General features: G+C 38.9%; 1 protein-coding gene across 1 annotated transcript; it reads right to left on the bottom strand.

The window, feature by feature from the left end:
* Positions 1 to 214: 214 nt before the first annotated feature.
* Positions 215 to 20,376, bottom strand: LOC139720584 (uncharacterized). Its single transcript, XM_071631931.1, has 6 exons — positions 19,347 to 20,376; positions 5,938 to 6,085; positions 4,520 to 4,581; positions 3,452 to 3,554; positions 1,791 to 1,926; positions 215 to 1,164 (listed from the first exon to the last, which is right to left on the bottom strand). The coding sequence occupies exons 1-6, from the start codon at positions 19,966 to 19,968 to the stop codon at positions 991 to 993; spliced, it is 1,245 nt and encodes a 414-aa protein (XP_071488032.1). The 5' UTR covers positions 19,969 to 20,376; the 3' UTR covers positions 215 to 990.
* Between the last annotated feature and the right edge of the window lie 3,739 nt (positions 20,377 to 24,115).

Genomic DNA, 24,115 nt, shown 5'->3' with positions numbered 1-24,115 from the left:
ATTTAACGGTACTTGAGTAGTTGATAATGTAACTTTTATACACGATCAGCCGACATTTTCTTCACTTTTCACTGCGATCACCACATAAAACATTACTATATATATTTTTTTTTCACTTCGCAATTCGCAAATGAAAACGTCATAAAGAAGACATGGAAAATGTGACTATAACAACAAATAACTATATTAATGCTTTTAATAAATTATGGTTTGATAATACACAGTACTTTACAGAAATAATGTACATGTACAAAGTTGTATAAAATATAATATAGAAGTTCACCTGCTTCATGATATATCGAGATTATCCACATGTACTCTCACATAGACCAGCCTGTACAAATACGCGTGAGAGAACGGAATATTAAGACGGCGCTACCATAGTTTCAGCATAGTACTTTAGCCATTTTGCTTTCACACAATCAAAAACTTTAACATGTTTATAGACAGAATGAAGAAAAGGTAAGGATATTAATGCGTTTTTCACGGTAGGGTGATGACGTCACAGTACAATCGCTTCTTCTCGCCCGACAGAGTCCAGTCCATCTTTAAAGGGCAGCGATGAAACTAGCGGAGCAGAAGGACTGATCATGAAATCAAACAGTGGGAGTGGACGTGCTCAATTTAGAGTGCGACACGACCTTATTACATGGTTATAGAAGAGCCCGATCTCCTCTCATGCCACCTTAAAACATTTGGTGACGTCACGGCTTTACAAGTAACGTCCAGCTAACAGGTGTGAGGAGCACGCGCAGAGCACAGACAGAAGAAAGAGAGAGAGACAGACAGACAGACGGGGATATTTTTTTTCCTCTCTCTCTCTCTCTCTTTTCCAACTAATCAAGGAAAGGGGCCTGGATGTAGGCCCTATATCCTGTTGCAATGCCGGTTGCGTCACTTCCGCCACGCGTGATTCTTGAAGGATTTTTTTTTTTACTTGTCGAAAAGAGTCAGTATTACAAGCGTCACGTGGTTTCGGCCTCCCTCCTATCATACCTCGCTCTCTTTAGACGTGGAGTGCGCCGAATGGTTGGAGCCTTTCCTGAAGGGCGGGTCCTTCAGCTTGAACGGCTTCGACGAGTCCATGTTATTCTTCACCGACACCGTCAGGCCGTATTGCAGCTCGCATTCATCGGTGAAAGTGTCGGCCTTTGTGACCGGTAACTGGAAGAAGGAGAATGAGGGTGAAGACAAAAAGCAAGAAAAATAATATTAGGAAGAGTGATTTTGTTGTTGTTGTTGTTGTTGTTGTTGTTGTTGTTGTTGTTGTTGTTGTTGTTGTTGTTTAATAAAATCAACCCTCTTTGAATAAGTTTGGAAGCGAGCTGCAGCTCTGATTGTCAACATAGTTGGAACATGAGAAGAATACGTGCACGAGTATATTCCTTGTAAAGGAAAGATTTGAAGATAACAACCTCCTCATTACAAGTCGCCGAAAAGGTAGCTCGATCCTTTCAATTTCCACGTTTCACAAAAGAGTGTGTGTGTTTTTTTCTGACGCATGTCAACGCTGTATTCATTCTATGCATCAAAATAAGATAATGCATCAAAGTAAGATATCTAAAACAGAATTCTGATTAAGAATGTGTGCGGGGTCTGAGGTTGTAGTATGAAGGAGAGAGACAAGTTCTTGAAAGCACTTCACATTTGGTAAGAATATCTTCTATCAACTATCATACGCGAACGAGTCACGAGTTATAAGACGAAAGTCGAAGCTTTGATCACTTTTATTGCATCACCTCTCCGCGCCGAGGGGAGCTATTGGTCGAGTCAAACAAGTCGTGTCTTACCCTCGTGTATCTCGCAGACGACAGATTCTGATTGGCGTCGGTCTCGTGCTCCAGCTCGCTCACTGGGTAGTTGCTCTGAATGTATTCGTCAACCGCCTCCTGGTACCGCCTCTGCGACGCTTCCCTTTCTTTCTTCCTACAGGCAAGGGGAGAGGACAATCATGTAGATTAGATCCCTAATTCTTTTCTTTCTATATCTATCTTCATAATTATATTGGGTAGACAGATAGATAGATAGATAGATAGATAGATAGATGGATAGATAGATAGATAGATAAAAGAAGGGATACAATTGATAGGTAAGAAATAGGCAGATGGATGGATACATAGATATATAGATAGAGAGAGATGGATGGATAGATGGATAAGATAGAAGGATAGATAGATAGATAGACAGATGAATAGATAGAAAGATAGATAGATAGATAGATAGATAGATAGATAGATAGATAGATAGATAGATAGATAGATAGAGGTGGATTGACAGATATATAGATTGCTAGATGGTTGACATGCGCATATACCAATACAGGTTTATATCTAGAAACAATTAAAAGATTATCACATGATAGATAATATTTTTTTGGCAGGAAGCGCCGATGAATATCCACCTTAACTACAAATCATCCACGTTGTTTCTATCATTGATCAGATGCAAAATGATTATAAACATTATTCTCCAAAGTGGAATTGATTTTAAGAGGCATTTAATTTGACCTATCAAATTATTCATCCCAACCGAAAGAGTGAAAGGTAGGGACTTTAAAAGCATAATTTACCATTTGCAGTTGAAACAAAAATCCAGCATTAGTGCTTCAAAATAGTTCTAAAATGTGAGTTAGGGATAGAAACAACCACTGTAAAAATTTAAATCTGTATAATCTATGTAAGTGTCGTTAAATACACAAAATGTGAACTATAGTTATAATAAAAATGTTTCAAGACTAAACCGTGTACAGTTACGCTTTATTGAGAAAAACACTGAATCTCCTTATATTTTAGGCTTTATTGCGAAAATTTTATATGGTAGGATGTTTTGTGATACAACAGACCTACACATATGCATCAAATGTGATATCTTGAACAGTTTTGAAATCACTACTCCCAAAGGTAAACTGGACCTTTAAAGACAGCGCATAAAAAGACAATGTAAAACTTGGTCTTTTGCAGATGTATTTGTAGGTAATCAGCAATCAGCTATGTATACAAAGCAATACGGCGATATCCAAGTATACGTTGTTATCAACGACGTGACTATACGTGTACTCCACAGCTGAGTTTCGCCATCCTATAAAAAGACCGACACATGTTTCCTTTATTCAACGAAAGAGGTATTTGCACCGTTGTGGGCACAGTGAGTAATTTTGATTGTCAACATTCCTCTCCCGAATGCAATTTACAGATAACATTGATGTAGAAAAACAAAAGAAGGAACAACTAGCTCTACAACAAAGTCAATGACCACAAAAAAATATGGATTTGAACGATCCCTTTCGAATCAAACCTTCTTTACACCCAAGTGTTAAAACGAACAAAATAAGGCATGCATGGTAGAAAAATAAACACAATCATAGCTTTACTTGGGGCTATTACGAAATGATGTATTAATAAAGGCAAAATCAATAAAAACATAAAGGCATGAATGAGCTTTGGTGACTTACTTCCGCAATATGTATATGACGGCCACTATAAGACTCAAAAGAACGACAATGCCAAATATCGTCCCTATAACGAACACTTCCCAATAATCGCCGAAAAGTTTGCCTAAAAAGGGGGAAAAAAGAATGCAAACAGAAAATACGAGAAAGAGAACATGAATGGGTGAATGAAGAGGAGATCATTATTCAGTCTTTTTTTTTCAGTTGACATGGATGATTATTATCTTCGTTAGGCATAAAATTGATTAGAGAATGATGAAGATCGACATGATGAGGTTTTACATTTACAAGAGAGTCGCAAAATAAATATACACTCTTTGTTAATATAAGAGCATGGAAGGTGAAAACAACGAATTTTATTTTTCTTTTAATCATGGATTTAAACAAAGTGAAATGCTGATCATTAATTGTGACAATTTTCAAGAATTAAACTGTGATTTCTGGTCATGATATGTTGTATACAACGATCCCCATGTAGATATTTATCTTGACAGCGATCTTGTCAGTAACAAAAATTGTCGAGGGTTCATGGACCCTTTTCATTGATAATATAATCAGTGTCATAAAACACAAAATTCTAAAAGTTTTGAATAACTATGGGGCAAGACATGACTTACTCATATTTTCCACAAACAACACAAAACTTTAAGTGAGTTTCGAGTATTTTGCACATTAAAGGCGTATCTATCTATTTATCTATCTATCTATCTATCTATCTATCTATCTTTCTATCTATCTACATATCTACATGATATCTTTTTATCAGCTGGGAGATATAACAAAAGAATGTATAATCTTCCATTTGAAAATCTATTCATTTGTTTGTTGTTTCGTTGTCAATTTTTTTTTTTGGCCCAAGCTGTTCCTTTGTTCACGTTTCCATAATATATTAGTTCCTCTCCATTTTCACGTTGTTGGTTTTGAGGTTAACATAAGTTTTGAGGAGAGTGTGTGTTTGAGGATCGAGGCGTATAGCGATGATGTCACGGTGTGAAAAGAAGCATGCATGGCTCAATCATTAAACTCGACATTGATGATTGCATCATCAATGTTGTGTGGATTAATTCTTACCTGTCGACGTGCCTATTAAAATCTTCAGTTCGCATCTCTCTCCTTCGTGTCCCTGTGGGCACCTACATGGAAAGGAAAAAGTCGGACATCACTTACCATGGAAACGGGCTTCAGTATAATCACTGAGATAATGGTATTAATATATTTTGAGCAAATTGTTTACACAAATGTTTACTTTTCAATGAATGTAGCTTAGATAGATGAAGGGCATTTTTATCTTTGCATCCCCGTGATTATAGGAAAAAGGAATAATGATCTTCATCACGGATCTCCGGTGTGCGACTTTTACAAATCCCAGTACGGTGCAATCTTTGAATGAAATTGTAATATGTGGTCAACACTGATATCCTGTGGATATTTCCGCGGAAATCTATATTCTTTATCATTAATCTATATTCTTTATCATTACCATTATCTCTTATGGTACCATACACCTAAATTTCCGCGGAAGTTAAGGGTGTGTATAGGATATCAGTGTTGACCACATATTACAATTTACAAATCCCAGTACGGTGCAATCTTTGAATGAAATTGTACTATGTGGTCAACACTGATATTCTGTAAATTTATCCTTTACTTTGTATGATGAAATTTATGCACTGTATTCAATTTTTGTAATATATTTATATGTTTTTGTTGGAAATGAAAAATAAATGAATGAATGAATCCTCTGTTATCTTGTGTCTAAACGGTGCTACGTTGATTCAGTGCTTGCAGACTAATCCTTTATGATTTGTTACCCTATTCCACATCACCGAATTCTGTTGAAATTCAATTTATTTTGTTGGGTGAAACATGATCACTGTAAATCAAACATGGTTATCACTAATCATGTTTTCTTTAAAAAAACATTAAGCTATGCTTCTCCGCTGTTTTTTTTTTAATTATTTCAAATTGCATCATAGCAGTGCGCTAGAGTGAAGATATGCCACTCATTTTGAAAACTATTACTTTATCATATGCTTTTAAAAATATGCAGTAGAGAAAAGATGGAGGGAATAAGAGAGGAGAGATCGGCAGAAATGGAAAGAGATAGAGATAGGGAGAGAGATAGATAATAATAGAGAAAGATAGGTTGATAGAATGCGACAGAGATATCTATATCTGTATCTATATCTATATATAGATACAGATATATATATAGATAAATATATATATATATATATATATATATAGATATTTGGTTTTTCATTATATATATATATGTATAATTGTATAACTGTATACTTGAATAATTATATATATATATATATATATATATATATATATATATGTATATATATATATATATGTATAATTGTATAACTGTATACTTGAATAATTATATATTTAAAGAGCGACAGAGAGAGAGGGAAAATAGGAAGAGAATGGAAGTATACGATCAATAAGCCACATAACGGCCCAGGTTGCTGACTTACAGGCACGACGGTTTCTGAATGCCGGACACCCATTGGCACGTGCCGCCATTCAGGCAGTAGTGAAGGTTGTGAGTCTCGGGGCACTCCTCCAAGTGGGAACTCGATGTCTTCGAGACGAACTGCGTCGTATTCGTGGTCATGGCGTCGTCTGCAACGAGAGGAATGCATAGAGGATAAAAGAAAAATGATGATAGAGATACATGAACGATGCGCTACATACTGCACTTTCATTTCTATTATAGGATATAGGAGGATCAAAAAACAGAATGTTTTATATTAACATGTAATTGTGTATACACCAATATGTTTGTGTGTGTGTTTATATAGATAGATAGATAGATAGATAGATAGATAGATAGATAGATAGATAGATAGATAGATAGATAGATGTGAGATACATAGGGAGATTACGATATAACAACGTTCACTGATGTAGAATTCTCATAATAATACTTTGATATTACCATGCAGATGGGCGTCATGGAGCGTGTAGCTTTAGTGCAATGACATTTGTTTCGTTTTGTCCGGGTTAGCTTTCTATTCCATATCTTTTGTATTTCTTTTTTTTTTTGGGGGGGGGGGGGGGGGGGGGAGGTGGTGTCTGTTAAGTAATAGGCTTCGGTAAATGTTTGATCAATGGGTGTGTACCGAAAGCAGGATCCAATTAGTGGAATCAAATCAGAGTCCTCCGTATGACAAAGAGTGAGCGAGGCATCCCTCATTTGGCAAAGAGGGCGGAGTCCTCTTCGGCACTCTATTCATCCTACTCGCCATCAGGCGGCGTCATGTTTATCACATCTATATTCTTTTTATTGCCATCATTATCTCTTATGGTATACCATACACCTAAATTTCCGCGGAAGTTAGGGGTGTGTATACTGGCGACAGTTGCGCAGACTCAAACAAGTGAGTCAATAATTACGATCAGACGTGATTGTTTATATTTCAGTATACATGTAAATTGTATTACTTCGCATAAACTATCATCAAGGTCGGTGTTGTAAGAATTCCAATCTCAATTCCATCGCAATTTTAATCATATGATTATATCATATCTATAGAGCTATTACAGGAAAACTTTGCATTCTTTTCACAAAGGCGATAATCCTACGACTTTGAGGAATTTATAGATCGGGGTCATCACCCACGTATACCCGTGAACAACGCCATTTCGGGACATTCCATCATAGTCCGCCATTCAAGAGGTGAATAGCGCAAAGCCAGCATATTTGGCACTTGGTTCGCCGGGTATGGCGCCATGCCATATAGGGGCACAACACTCGTGATGAAAATCCACCAGATGGCCTAAGATTTAGATCATGTTTATATGCTTTATCATGACATGGTGCTCACCTTTCTTTACTGTTCCCTCGCCCACTCAACGAACGGGCAAATAATAATCATGTTTGCTTGTCTATGACATGATCAACAAAGAAGACGAAACAGGCTTGGTGCTGCATTTTTTTCTTCTTCTCCTATAATTACCCAACCACCTACACACAAAATAGCATACATTCTTGTCTGAATGAATACTATTTGGTGTGTAATTGGCGTGAAGGTATTAGTGGGTACGCCATTCAACAAATAGCACCGACAGTTAATGAAATAGGTACAGATGTAATGTTCAATATCTATAGTCTACGGGCACATAAAGTCAATTTTAGCACAAGCAAGTTCTCATTGTTATAAAAAAAAAGCAACCCCCACCTTTCTCCACACCCCGGTCCATTGATTCCTTGTTGATTTTTTTTTCTTCAATCTTAATACGCAGACTGGAAGAACGGTTGTCTGTCCCGTTATATACAAGGCATCAGCTTGATCACGATTCTCCCCTCGACCTCTGCTGCCGCCCACCCCCCACCCCCTCCCTTCCAGACAGCCAGTCTGTGAAACCTTGTAGAAGCATTTTAGTATTAATAGTGCAAAAAAAAAAGACTTGTATTTCACGTAAAGATGCGCCTTCCTTGTGGTACCATGGCTTCTTATAAAGATGGCACCGGTCGTGGCCATAAAACCAATATGGCTTCACACCAAGTATTAACCAGTCAATATCTACTCTAGAAAGGAAGTAACCACAAAACAAACACGTCATGTGTACACATAAAAGAGGGGGAGCTTATCGTCTAGACTTCTTACATACGAGATAATCTCCAGAACGAGCTAATTACATAAGTTGTATATACGTCACCGGAATTGGAATTATGATTTCATGGTTGGACCGATGTTTGTTGATATCCTCTTAAATCAACCATCAGGAGGGTGACGTTACATACATTTTGCAAAAGCTTGTCGTACAACTATCCCGACCACAGGGTTTAGCGGATGGTGGGAAAATGGACAACAAACCAATCAAATGGAACGAGGTATTTGCGGTTTGATCATCTGGTAACACAGGTCATTACGGGTGTTGTTTTTTTTCTTATAATCCGTTTGGTCCTTATAAGCGGAAGTGTCATATTAGAAGTAGGAAGACATTTGTTTATACAAAGCCAAAGGATTATAGACATGACAAGGATATAACGGAATACGTTTGGGGAAAGAATTTCTTTGTTACAAGAGCGCGTCTTTGAAATTAGGACCAAACATGAAAACAGAAAACGGTAGATGGTAGCAGGGACAATTTTCTGCAGATTTCAACATATTTTGAAATCATAACAGCGTTATTGCTTTTACGCTTTGTCCATTTATATTAGCCTTCTTCTATTAAGTACTTGATGACGAAGAATAGAAGGAGAACATTTGCGATGAACTATCATCTTATCATCAACAACAATACGATATTCTTCCTGCATCCTATAGCAGACACGGAGCAAAAGATCATGAACATGCAGTGCTATGAACATGTGCCTTTGAAAACTTAAAACTATCGAACTGGCAGTATCGATTTGACATTCTGAACATATCAATGGTTAGGTACCGTTATAGACAGCATCCGGCCGTGTCAACCGGTAATAGCTTAATGTCATGCTGCCATGGCAACCCAGCGAAACATGGCGTTCACGCGCCTGCGTTCAAACGCTGAAATTTTATGAATGGAATTCCACGGGATAGGCTGACGTTCGAGCATTATCAATCACTTAAGGTAGGAAATGAAATATCATTTCCGGCAAGGCCTATTGCTTCCGCTGTTATGCTTTTAGAACCAGTATAGTCTCTAATAGTAGCCCCACCCATCGCTCACGTTAACTCTTACAGCTACATGATATTGCTCACTCGCCCTTTTCTGAGTAAACTGCATGATTAGTGTTCAGACTAATATTCATTATTAGGCACTTAGGCTGGCATCTGATAGAGAATAGATTGGAAGTGAAAAAACTCAAAGCGTTGTCCCTATAACGTTCTCACCTTGAGATTCGATTACATGAGTGAGACATAAATAGCTCTTCCTGTCGCTATTACGCTAATTAAAGAACTTTTTCAGATTGAAATTGAGAGGCAAATGATTAAATCCCGGCTGTACCGATGCTGTATAGAACGATCGGGTGAATTTAGGTTTCATTCTCGATAATAATAGCGAGGATCTCCGTCGAAATGTATAAGTCGTAGTTAAAGACAATACGTTGCAAAGAGAAGAAAGCACGAAAGAGAAAGACGGAAGAGAGAGAAGAAAAAAAGAAAGAAAGCCTCCAGATTTTAGTGAAAAGTGATAATAGCACGATATAACACCCGCCTCGCGTTTCCGCATTTAGCCCCTGTTTGATCAAGCCATGCAGGGTTGGATAAAGGACGTATAGGTATCTAGCACAATCAAACAATGTGAATGGAATCTTCAGACATTAGTGAACAAACTCTTTTCTCATTCTTTACCAGTGACTCATCACTTCTATTCAGGCAGAAATTCCAGGCCCATTCTAATAAAAGAAATTTTCGAAATACGCACGATTGATTCCGGGCGGTATCTAATGACAGGTTCATTCACACACCACGTAGTGACATCCGCATGCTCTGCATGTATACACACACAAACACACACTCTCTCACGCTAACAGGAAGTAGAAAGATATCAGAATGTGTGAATACCAGCATGATAATAATATGACTGAAACTCAATACTATCATCTATGCAAATCTGTTTCTTTGTTTCGTTTTGACTCATTCAGTATTCCCCCTAACTTTAATAGAACAGCAAAGAGACAGATCATTGCAATTAAGTCACTTTAATCCTGCCAGTGCCGTCATCTGAAAGGGCTTAATATGAATGGTAGTGAAGGAGTTCGTAACCAAAGAAAACACATATCTATTTAGGACATTTTAATTTCCTCCATGCTTGTGACGAATATTACAAAATTGAACATACAAGTCAAATATCTGGAGAAGACAAAGGAAAGATAAAAATCTGCCAGCTCAAACTTAGAATATCAGAGCTACTCTTCATTCTGATGACATACAGTTATTTGGAAAAAAAAAGGGGGGACAGGCTGCTAAAAGAGGAGTGGTATCGAGGGCTGATTCAAAGGCTTTTGTGTCACCATAAATATTTTGCATTATTCCTTTTGCTCAAATTCATACAAAACTGAAAACACGTTTGGGCAAGTTCCTCCGGAAACGAATACATCTCATACAAATCGTTGTTTGACTTTCAGATGACGTAGCAGACCTACTTCTGTAGACCGACTGACGACCGGACGTGTAATTGCCACAATAGTAGCTTTGATGCATGGCTGCAATTCAATGGTTAATGGAATGCAGTATACAGACGACTCCAGTGTTTCGGTGTCCAGAGCTATACAAGAGTCATTGGTTTGACCGTCTCGCTTCGAAGGTTTACCTTCCTCTCTCTTCATCTCTCCTCTCATTCTCTGCCTTTCTTTCTTCAGCTTATCGATTAGCGTGGTTCTTTTCCAACAGGACACCAATGGAACAATGAAAATACATTTTGAGGTAACTCGCCTTAGCATATGTACCACCAGTTCGCTGTCCAATAGCAAGCATATCGATTTCGTGCTGCACCGAGTATTAAAAACGCCGTGTTACCATGCGTTGCCGTCTCATTCGGGTTCATTTTATACAGAACAGCGTGCAAAGAAAATTTAACACTTTTCTTTTTTGAAAAGATATAGATTAAAAGCTGTTTTCTATCTTTTTTTCAAAAATCTTTTCTTTTTGTTTGTATCGCAACATGATTGATGTTAAGTAATTGTGGTTTTTTTTTCATTTTGTAGATCAGCAGTAGATCTTATCTTGTACAGAGGGCTTACACATTTCATTTGTACAGAGGGCAGACAAATTGAAGAAAACTCATCACCTCATATCTTCACCCCTTTGGCTTGATAATCTCTTGCTTTTCAAGATTGATGTTATTAATAATACGAAATTTGATTGATAATGTTCTAACGAAAGGGCGATAAGAACGAACTGATCGTTGCCTCTCTCAATTCCCTAGATACTTGTCATGTTAATTCCCTAGATACTTGGCATGCTTGCATAGCGTCACGAATTATATTGTTAACAGTCCTGTAGCTTTTTCCCGGCGTTGTCTTTGCTGCACACGGTCACTCGCATATTGGGATCAATGTCAGGGATTTGACCTTCAGACCTCAAAAATAACTCGCTCTTATTGAGTGCTCTCAAAGTTCCTGTTTACTGTTTAGAAAGCAAACATGACCCTCTAGCTGGTCTCATGCTTTGGCCCTGTATTTAGATAATATTGCTCTCTACTCCACTTTCGATATTAACGGCGTCACAATCAGAGTAACGTTTTTATATCTTCTTCATCTTTTTTCTTTAACAAAATTGGAAGAGTTCAGACAGTTCATCAGTCCCGAATTTGCTCGGGACTGATAATTGTTTTGCAATCAAGATAGATATAAGATACGCACAACAGCCAATTCTTTGCTTTGCTTTGATATCTGCAAATTTCCGAGTTCTAGGAAAGTTCGGTTAATTAAATTCATATCTTTTAATGAGCACTGCTCATTATGGGGTTACTGCTCATTGCGGGGTCAGACTTTATTTAACCCTTACCTTTGATTTGACTATAGTTCGTTGCCTGTGAATAACCTTGCATAATATCCCGTGTAAGCATGTTTTATATATATATATATATTTTTTTTTAATTGATGATATTAATTGATATAACTAAATGTGTAGAATTACTGTGTAAATGAACAGAAAAAGAAACATTCACGAGCTTTCTTTGAACGTCGTTTAAATGCACACTGCGGTTATACTCCCACAATTACAAAAGTGTTACATTGCCTATAATCAGCATCAGAGAAACATGTACCTGTTGAATTGGACAAGACTTCTGTACACAAGAGTGTGTATTGATGGCCCGGAGCTGATCAAATATGCCCCGAAGCGACCTTTATACTCCCCACTTCATGATGAATACCCTATACGGGCTTCGACATTGTGTCATTATTGTGACATCAATGTACACAACTACAATACTTTTAACAATTCGTGGTTTTGGGTACGATCACCATCACAAGCGTATTTGAAGTTATCTTACCATGTCAGAAAGTTCAGGGCGGAAAGGCGTTGTCTGTGCGCCAAACTCTGAGAACCGAAATTAGCTTTAAAAGTCGATCGCTTATAAGTTGTTTTATACCACAAGGAACATGATAATGATGACTAAATAAACCTTTAAGCTGACATTCTGTCGTAATGTAATGTCGGCCTACCTGATTATTCGTAGTGCATATACCGTGGTAGAAAAAGAGCGTAAAGAAGTACAGCCACTGGCAAGTATAATATCCGTGTTCAGATTCAGACCGCGTCTGACACAAGTGAGCAACTTCTCCTTTTACAGTCCGCTTGTATACAGCCCACAATTGGGGGGAAAATGCTTATTCAGATGATAAATCAGTGAATGATATAACAAAGCATTCTCATGCATGGGTAAGCTTAATTCATTTCGCCTGATCCCCCGCGTTCTGTTTGCGCATACTTTGCCGGAACGTGTTTGGACTTTAGACTGTAACTCGTTAGGCGTGTAAGAGAACATTTTTAAAAAAAAAGTCAATTGAACGCATGCTGTTTTATTGCTACAGCAGCTTTCTGCTAAAAATTATAAATCGATATGAAATTTTTTCCATTCTGCAATACCGCTTACTGTTTAATCTCTTGAGTGCATGTTCTTTTGTGGTTCTAACAAAAATATATTTCTTTCATTGCCTTTTTCTTCTTTTTCTTTGTACGAAATATTAACAAACCATGCATGTATTGCGTGGGATAGGTAACGCGTATGATTGAATTGGCTACATGCACAGATAGGACTGGGTCCCAGGACTGAAGGGATGTCGTCACTTATGAGCTGTCAGAGAGAATTGGGGAATGCTGATAGACTTTAAGGAACCAACATTCTTCCAGATATTACCCTGACGCTGACTTCAAATCCGATTTTCGTCGTGCAGATCGAGGAATTAAACGCAACTCCACAGCGACTAAAACCCCATAAAAATCGTCTCCTTTTCACTGAAAAACCTTAATCTCTTTCCCTCGTGATAGCAATACATGAAGGCACAAACACGTTAACTTTTACATAATACCATGTTTAAAAAGTAGAAAAACAAATAGGTTAGCCATTCTAATGCACTCCTTTTAACCCCATGCGTGTCACATTCTCGCATGCTACAATGATACGTAAAAATGCATATTACAAAAGTTAAGTCAACTGTATGAATTGAAAAATAGAGATACCTCCTCTGTAGCCCATGTCTCTTACTCAAAGGATGCAATATACGCACCTACAGTCTTTCTTGCTTCAACAGTGCGATGGTAGGACCTACAATAGTTTAACTTTGGCTCTTGACATTCACAGAAATAATACCAGCATTACACTTAAAAAGTCCGCACCCTGACTTCTATGCGGTTCTCCAGCAGTTGAAGAGCTGTTTGGTTTCCTATGTACAGATGATATTGGTTGCGTGTTCTTCACTTTTCAGAGTGCTAACCCCACGAGTGGAATTCGGTAAACCGCACGTTCACGAACTCGGGGCGACGTGTTTCCCCGGCAAAATACCGGAAGCTTGCGGTATTGTGCAATAGTTCACGCTTGCGACGATAACGCCGGCTAAACTGAATGATGAATGCTTATATTGATTATTGACCAAGCATTGTCCATTCACCATGTCTCCGTTTATATTCCTGACATGTTTTAAGTTACTTCGAAAGAATGTATTCTAGTAGACTATGTCTATCAAACTACTGGTAGTTTTCCGTTCAATCGTAATGTTGTGGCAGTATTGCGCCAGACGATATAGCTTCAAAATCTATTAATATTCGCTAAGGGGAATTTATTTCCTGACTAGATAAGTACCCTTCCGTCACGCCAACGTACGCGAAGGCATGTGTGTGTCTTTATGTGTCTGTGTATGTATGTGCGTGTGTGTGCGGTGGTTGGACGTGGGTGAATTAAAAAATGTGTGCATGATAGTGTATACACGTGTGTAAAAAGCATTATGCAAGCAGACGACTTGAAATATGGTCAAGTAATGAAATTGAAATATAGTATTATATTAAACAAAGTCTGTTCAGTGCACTAAGTATGAAATTTTGTGGGATATGATAGAGGCGCATATTTGAGGTGTATCCGCTCGCCAGTAATTTAATGCCATTAAATTCAAAGCCTTACCTGCTGGATTTGTGCCATAAATTGAAGTCACAGCCGCGTCGTTTGTTTCCACGTCAGCCATAGCGAGAAATTTCTAAATGTTTTTGAGATCTCCGATAGTCAGCTAAGACTGCACCGTTGCGAACCAGACAAAGTTATCGATCTGTGTTCGTTGGAGTTCGCTCACTGGAAGCCGATTCGTATAACTCTAGAATGACCGTGGCGTGAGCTGCTTTAAGCAGGCGTATCAGCACAGCGGCAGACGATCAAGTCAACTTCGGCGTTTTTAGGTTCGTCGGTGTGGATAGTGGCGGGCAGACGCTGAGCGACACACGTGCGCGCAAGCGGAGTCGTCAGTTCTCAATGAACATGGAGAGAGTAGATATGCGAGTTTTTATTTATAGGTGAGCTTCGCTCTCGGGGCTGCGCTGTGTGTCGTTTTGTGGGGGGAAAAAAACCTCATCGCGTGGTACACGCGCAAGAGAGCTATAACGGCTTTAGGTTATTGTGGAGTAACCATAAAAACAAGATTACTATTTCCTTCCTTTCTGTTTTTTTTTCATATCGCCACTCCACCTACACATCTAAAACAACAAAAATGATTATCATTTGTATTCCATGTGTTGTTTGTCGTTTTATTTTGCTGTTGTTACGGCTGTTTCTTCATCAGGACCTATCTTTGTTCATGGGTATACCTTTATCCAGCGGAAGCGAAATCTATACAGGAAATATAGGGCACAGGGAGCGTAGTTAGGCCGGAACGTACCCTAGGGTTAGTGACGCTTTTGACATCACAGTCCCACTAAGTTACTAGTACCCGGACATACACGACTACCGTCCCTCCCACCTTTGAAGTGATAACGCTGAAATTAGGTGTGATCTGACGTCCAAAATTTCTTTAGAATCTTCTGGTCTCAATCAGAAAGAAGAAAAATAAAAACATGATTTTTTTTTTACCACTACCGGCACTTTATTAAACCAACGGGGGAGGATATTAACATTATACATTCAATATGTAGGCCTACTCTATGGTACATTTCTTTTCTTGCCTGTTTAGGACAGTAATTTTCGCACTTTATATTCGTTACAATGTAATTAATGATGTATTGTATTCATCAATTATTGACCGGGGATCCAAGACTTCATTGTCTCTATTCGCTCCAAAAAAAAAAATTGGACCCTCAGTTCACAAAAAGCATCAAGGATGCCTTGAACAGGAATTTACACACGACACGTTGAAGATTGCAACTATGATTTTTCAATTGACACAAACTTCGCATGATACGATTCATGATTGTGATTTAACGTTTGAATGAGAGTTAAATCTTCAGAATACCCAAAAGTGTCATAACAATCAGGTAGATTTTGAGATAAAGATGTTAGCATCTGATTTTTTAATGCCCCGAGGGTTGATGTGACGATGATGGTTAGTAAACTGTAGGTCGCACTTTTCCTTCAGTAAGATCATACAAATGTCTCCAATCCAATTACATTTGGGACTTTTAAAAAAGAAATCATCAGCTTATTTTCTAATTTGCGAGTGTCTTTGCTCATCAACTTTGTTGTTGCTCTTTGAAATGATATATATAGGCTTATAGTATACATACGTGTTTAATGTGGGATCGGGAGGTTCTTTATGGTAATAACCCTTTGGGTGAATTCGAATGATACATCAAAAGTGGCTCACTTTTCAAAAAAAAAATACAAAGTTGACTGTTTCGCCCATTTCACACGGACTCTTATGGTTTTTTCTTCTATCCGTATATACGTACCTCTACTGAACACGTATGTAATTAATTCTGTGACATTTTCTGACAGCCATGAAGAGACCCGAACCCTCAATATTCCGATCTGAAGCATTATTATGCATGTACGTGTATATGATTGACTTGTGTCATCTAAAAAGTCGATCTTAAAAGTTAGTTAAGTTCCACTGAAATTGTGGCATGCCAGTGGTTTCCCTGTATATTAGTTTAATTTGCAATTTTCAGAATCCACTTCACATTGTTATAAAAAATTATAGACCAATTCCTTTTTTGCTTATAAGTTTATATTTAGTGTGCTGGTACTCATATAATTTCTTTGTTTATTTGATGGAAGTGGAAATAAATTTGAATCTTGTATCTTGAATCTCATTTTGTACACACGAAAAAGTTTCCAAAATGTCAATTTTCGTCAGGTAGGTAGAATACCATTTAAGACGTATACAGCATATACCATAATTTTAAGTTGATCTTAACTATATAAGGATCGACTTAAATTCTTTGTGAAACACACCCACATTATATCTGTTTTTGTGCAAATGGGTTCGCCGCGGAAATTCATCATGTTCTTGATGGACTTGTCTTAAAACCATCGTGATAATTCCTCTCTTTTTCACCTTTCACCCACTCCCAAAGAAGTCATATATTTGTATTTGAGGTATCCAAAAACAAATCAACCCTAATAAAAGGTGGGACCCATCTTCTATTAGGAGATCGCTTTGTTCTACTTTATTTTTTTGATATCTCTGCCATTTCAAGACCAATTTTCATCAAACAAACTTTGAATTCAATTTCTCTTGGAATTGTATGCTCCTTAACATTTCGTAATTGGTTTCTAAGCATCTGGCAAAAAGTTAAAAGCTAAATTCTCAGCTCAACCAACACTATACCATCCCTTTAATTCTGCTTCGGTCCTTTAATTGCCACCCCAACGATGAAAGTCTGCATGGTGACGTCGCCGAACACTGCTCTTTTGGCTTTGATATTTTCTTAAGTCTGCGAGACTGTAAGCTTTTTAATCATACAAATAATCATAATATACCCTTCTTTACGTCCAGCCCCTATACACCCCTATACACCCCTATACATCACAAAAGATACAAAACTTCCACGACCATCACAGACAGTCTTGATAACGTCACCTTCGAAGTTCAAGCGTGATGAAGCTTCGGAAATTAAACTCAATAGGCAGCGTAGAGAGCACAGTAAAATGTGTCATATAAACCGAAATACTTGAAATTTCAAATTGCCCTTAAAAATTTTGGTAGGTGTACCTACAGAACCAAATTTCGATGTTTTAATTAAACATCAGATTGTTCATATTTCAACGGAATAGCCATCTTTTCGGGTTTCCTCGTCTTTCTATCTTTCTGTCTAATATTTGATTCATTGATCAATCATAATGAAAAGAGACGTATATATTTGTTTATCTCTTCCTTAATTATCACCACCCCCCCCCCAAAAAAAAGGGGAAGGGTTTGTTAAAAGTAAGCGTCTGCATTCATGTTGCAATTTATGATCAATCGAATATGTAAGTCATATCAAAATAGGTTTTTGTGTTCATATATGTATATCATTTTATATGTATAACGTGGTCAAGCTAGACACATGCACAATACCTGCCTTGCGGTGAAAGTGGTGCACAATAGTATATAAACAACAAGAACTGACGAAAAGTACATTGTACACGCCTATCAATATTTCCATCACAACATGTTCTGTTGACCACTCAGATAATCGACCGCCATAACCACTACCTGTGATACCCGTACGAAGATTAACTTTTATTGATTAAACCAGTAAGGCCTTATGCGATATGTGACGGCGGACCCAGCTTACTATCTGGGACATAAAATGGTTTATAGGCCAATCAAACGGATGGGGTGAAGATGTAAAGGTACATCACAGCAATGATGACGTAATAACCCTGCGACTAATCCAATCTTATCATGTTTAATGGAGATGATTCCGGGCATAGAAAGAGAGTGAGAGGGGTTGACGTTTGACCCGGAAGTACATGGTTTGGAGGTGTGAACTATATCATACACCCTTGTGTCTCGATTGTATCATCCCTGTAATGCTTTCGCTGCATCGTGCAAGATTAGTGTACTTTGTTTTCTAGTTTATTTGTCTGTCTGTCTGTTTATTTATTTGTTAATGTCGTATCCATGGCCAGGGTGACATTCTTGCGACTTGTCGGTCATCAATAATTCCTTAACCATGAGTCACTCACAGTATAACCCAGGCTCTGCGTACGTAACAGTGATAGAGCGTAATAGTTCGTGTATCTACTTAAGATGTAGGCACATCTACCGGCTTGGAGATATAGTCTTACATAATGAATTGTCTTCAAGGCATCTCAATCGCCGTTAAAACTATTACGACGAAAAGAAACGACTTTCGAACACGATTTCAAAATGAACAAGACTTCAGTGGAAAAACAAGCAGCTAACAACACCCAAATGAATAATTTTGAAAACTATTCCATTGTGTGATTAAGGCTTGTATAACGGCTGTCATCCGCGCCTTTTCGCCATTGTAACCAAATATCGTGCAGCTAGCCTCTTCTGGTCACCTGAAAAATGTGATAAAAGTCCAACCGTCCGCTTTATCTGTAACCTGACTTCTGGTGTGAGGTATGCACGCTGATTTTTCGCCGGAAGCTCATCCTATCGATATTATGTGTTTGAGAAGTTATCTGCTTATCTAGAAGCGACTACCAACGCCTGACACGGGGTCTTTGTAAGGAGATATAAATGTCTGCTCTTCCAATCTACCAGCAGTTGCTTTGTCAAGTTGAGGCCAGCTACAATTACCTGTACCTGTGTTAAAGAGACGCTTGTTCCACTACTCCACGCACTGCGAGTTATCGCATGCGAGCGTATGTGAGCAACTCGGGCACGTTGGGTGTCAATGTGTATTGGGTATATTATCAGCACCATTTTAATTGAGTGCTATACGCTGAGTATCAGTACCATTTGATTGGGCATTGCAGACTTCCATCCTATGTAACTAGCACATGTACACAGTTTGTTGCCAATAAAGTAATTCTGCAAACTTTTTTTTCAAACTTTGTTTTGTATACTTACTCAGAGCATCCTGATCAGAAGTTGTAGAGGGATAAGTTGGGACAGTTGTAGTTCTCTCCTCCCGGTTGACTGCGTCTCTTACTGATCTTAAAGCCTTTCTCGAATATTTGATTCCATCGTACACCATCTCGTACTTGCGCCTGCTTTTCCCGCTCCGGACCAAGAAAACTATGTACTTCATCCTCTTCTTTGCTCCGGCGAGACACACCGATGGAGCTGTCTCCATGGTAACCGTATCGCTTTGTTGAGACGGCGGCGGCGTCGTCTGCTGTTGTTGCCGCGGGCGCGTTGTGACGCTAGGTCGCACGATCTTGATTTTCTTTTTCAACAGTGACTCGTCCCCTTTCAGAACCTCAACGACTCGGAACGAGTAGGCTTGTCCGTCCACCTGCTGAATCTTTCCCGACACCACCGTCGGAGATCCACTAGTCCTCTCGGCAATCCCCAAGGAAGGGTCCGGCACACAGTTTGCTAACGTAGATGTCGATGTAGTGCAAGATACGAGCAAGACAAAGAAGATGATTCCAGGAGACAATGTCCTCCGGGAGAGACTTCCTCGAAAGCATCCTCCGGTTGCCATGTTGGTCATTTCTAGCTCTGCTGACTTTCTCGAGAGAGACATCTCTCGATCAATAAGGAGCTACAAATGTTCCCGGTTCCCTTTATCTCAAAATTTTTATTCTAAAGAAATTGGTACAGCGCATACGAATTCCTGGATTGGTGAGTAATCGATGCTCTGTCGCAATACAATGACTAATTCCTCTAGTCTCCAGTTTCTACTGTTATCTGATATAAAAATGATTGATGTGATCTCAATCCAGAGCTCGCTGGAAGGCTTGCTGTTGAAATGGTCTTTCTTGAGTAACTTTAAAGGCACAATTCCCGACTAAAGAAAATTAACAAAACGAATTCGCTTCCAAATAGTGCTGACGACAAAAATTAGTTGAACTTCGACGTGGTAGAAAAAGACGGGTGAGTTTTACAGTGGCTGTCGGTGTTTTCACAGGCGAATACCGACAGATACCACTTCATTAATCCAAGAGAGGCGCTTGTATTGCACTAGCCCAGATGAGATCATAGAGAAGAGAAATATCACGTTCTAATCCCTATCTCACTTTCCTTTGTAGCATGGCAGGTTGCATGAGGTTGGCTGAGAAAAGTCAAATGACTGAAAGTGAGCGGTGACAATAAAGATAATGTCCAATTGTTGAGAGGTTAATGCGATAACGTTTGTTGAGTTCCCTCTGGGCACTGGGGAAGTCAGTCGGTGCTAGCTATCTAGGCAACTTTACACGGGATACAGTCGTGAGTAATCAAAGCGGGACCAGTCGCTCGGTTCAATCTCGGCGTATTGATTTTGGGCAAATGACTATCGCGTGCGTCGGTATGCACGCTTTTCTATCATGCGGCCTACCACTCTGCCCACAACGCGCCCTCCGTTGTTCCCAAACGATTACCAAAAGAGAGAGAGGGAGAGAATACGCGAGAGAGGATCAAGGTTGCTACCACGTCCACGTCGATTTGTTGTACTTCCTCCCGAGTCACATTTCCTACTAGCCGTCAGTCACCCACCGATGTTTTGACATCAAAACTAGTTTTAGAAGTGAGAAAAGTCCAGCCCACCGCCGTGCTATGAAAATTTGACGCTGAAGAGCATACATAGCAGACAATCATCTATCCATTACATCTACGCCCGCCCCCGGAACTACCCGCTTGGCGGACGTCCGATGGTCACGGTTGAATTCTCTCGACACCTTTCCTGGACTACACAGCTTGAGAGATAGCTTACACAATGACAGGGTCGGTTAAATTCCCAAGATGTCCAAGAATAGAAAAAAAAAGAGAGAAATAATATAATCCTTTCACGACCGACCTGTTAATATTTGATACGAAGACAGTCAGAAACTAGACGTCAGCTTATGAGTCAACGCAAGCGGCGCATTCCTGTCGACTCCCTCCTTCCATTTGCTTTCGGCTTTTCTTATCTCGACGTCGTTAAACCCATCCTCCGGGTGCATGCAGAGTCTTGCCGAAGCAAATTTGATAAGGAGCTACCCGTGTCGTTGCGGTGAAGCCACCTGCCGAAGCCGAATTAATCGCTGATATTTTGTCCCCGTTTGACTATGATGTCTCCCTTTCGGCAAGCCTCGTCGTTATAGGGCACGACCTCACTGGCGGCTTGCTCCTTCCCAAGAAGAGGACTCCCCGTTCCTCTTCCTCCTCTTCTGCTATTTCTTTTTCCAGGTTAATTCTATGCTCAAGCAGACACCGAGGGGCATCAATACGGGCTTTGTATGCTAAGCATCTCCCGACTCGACGGGGCAGCACGTACTTCTGCCCATCATGCCGTCGTCTGTTCACCCTCTGTCTGTCTCTCTGGGTGTCTATCGCTAGCAGGCATCGCAGCGCCGAAGAGCGCGGGCTTGCCGATCGGTTCCCCTCTATCACCGAAAATGATGCATAATTGAATCAATGACACTTTAATGACTGCCAGAGTATTTCATATCATCATCTCCTATACCCGATGAGGTATCTCGATACAGAGAGAGAGAGAAAGATGTTTGGAACATCGACACAGCACCTTCTGGTCTCGATCGGTGTATACAAGTCGCATGGAAACAATGTTGTGTCCTCAATCCATCATGGAAATCCATTTCTATTCTACTATTCACCCAGCACACAGATGATGGGTTTTAGTCCTGATTGCTTATTGATAAGCTGTCATCAATTTGCTGCAGCAGGCTATAAGCAAATGGATCGTGTTATGCTATGTAGTGAAGTTGCAACCTGATACGATAGGATCTTACAAAATATACCCCAGTCTTGATTCTTCCTAATCTCTCCCCATCTTCATCTTCAGGCTCATCTACTTTCCAATTTTTGAAAAGCTTTGCCTACCTCTTTGTACTCTCTTTTCTACCTCCATTTTTCTCCTTCATTCTTTGCCATGCTAGTTATAAAACACTCATTGTAACACTTTTTTCCTGTATACGCTTTACTTGCCAGCTATACCCATTCGAGTTATTCACGGTGATACATCCTCTCGGAAGAAGGAGATTCCGACAATAGAATCCGTTGAATTTCCTCCTTTCCCAACCCCTGTGCTCACATAACTAAATACATGAACAATCACTCAACAAAATGATAAACACGACTTTCTAAAACCACAAGTGTTGTGTTTATGTGTGTGTTTGTGTGAGTGTCATTATATATCTAGTTACTTTGCACAGCGGTACCAGTTTATAATATTGCATCAAGATCATTGAAAAAAGTGTGTGTGTGTGTGTGTGTGTGTGTGTGTGTGTGTGTGCTTGGGATTTTTATTTTAAGGTTCATGTACTATACTCTAGATTGTATGTAGGTTCCGTGAGATTTAAAGTCTCGGGGGGGGGGGGGATCTGGTTTGTTTTGTTACGATAACATTATAGTTCTGCAATTAGTCAATACAACATCCTCTGTGTAGCCTATGTTGTTTAATGACTCACGTATAGGATTTCTTGACATGATAATACACTAACAGAATTCATGCTTCAGTGTCAATCTAAGTCCAAATGCGGCTTCACCCCTCGTCAATGTATACCCGAGATTAAAAAAGACTGCGAGTCATTCTAGGTAAAGGAAAACGTAGTCTAGGAAGAGCAATGCCTCCAATGACTAGAAAACGGGGGGGGGGGTTGTTGCTTATCACAGTATAGAAACGCATGTAAATTTGTAGATATACAATATATTAAGTACTGGAGCGCAATATAGCGAAGCTGTACAAGTCAGGTGTGAAAAGAAAACCTACAGCGTCCACGTGACCCTCGACCTTTTTCAGTCTTGCTACGGACTCGATCGCGTCAACCAATTTGTCGTCATCAGGGTCACGCTAAATATTTGATTCTTTAATCAACTGAGGCATTGGTAGTACATACTAGTAATTATTCTACCTGTGTTTTCAATTTGTTAATAACCTAATCGTCTCGGTGAAAAAAAGAAAAAAAAATTCTCATCAGAAATAAACGTTAATTCTGGCCGGGAGACGGCTTGAAATTTGAGCAGTCAACACAGCTCAAGGGATCCAAATAATGGTGATAATGGTTATCAAAAGTATTATGAATAAATAAATAAATAAATACATATATATATACATACATACATATTTACATACATACATACATACATATATACATACATACATACATAAATTATGATGATAATGTCAATAATGATAATCATAATACCGATGACAACAGTTGTATTTGTCTTTTAAAAAGTGGCCTTCCAACGCGTTTTACTATAATGGATTATGATTACCCGAGTCAACGTAATGAAGCAAGCGTCTTCAGCGCACTCGCTCCTGCCCATTATGCTGTGCATTCCATCCAAGACGCCAATATTCAAAGCACACGTGCTAAATACAATCACAGTAATCTTTAAAGGGAGTGATACCCAAATATTCCATTCCAATTCCAATTTATTTGCATAATTATTTCTCAGTGAACAAAAACAACATGCATCAAATATAACGAAATAGAATGATGAATATCCCACTTGAAGGCAAAATAAATATTACTTAAATACATTATTATAGAACATAGAAAATATATTTGTGAATGAAGAAAATGCAGTGATATTCATTTTCATTTCATTTTTAAGTATTTTCCATACCCAAGATGGTACAAAATAATACACAGAATTATTCAAAAAGTAACAATAATCATTTGCACATAAGTGAAACTGGAGGAAAATCAGACAATCTGTTTAAAAAATATGATTTTTTCCAAGTT

Source organism: Diadema antillarum, unplaced genomic scaffold (genome assembly GCF_040938485.1).
Source record: "Diadema antillarum isolate AM-2024a unplaced genomic scaffold, OU_Dant_1.0 scf00000129, whole genome shotgun sequence".
Classification (NCBI taxonomy): Eukaryota; Metazoa; Echinodermata; class Echinoidea; order Diadematoida; family Diadematidae; genus Diadema; species Diadema antillarum.
Note: the sequence above shows the minus strand (reverse complement) of the source record. Positions and strands in the feature narration are given on the sequence as shown.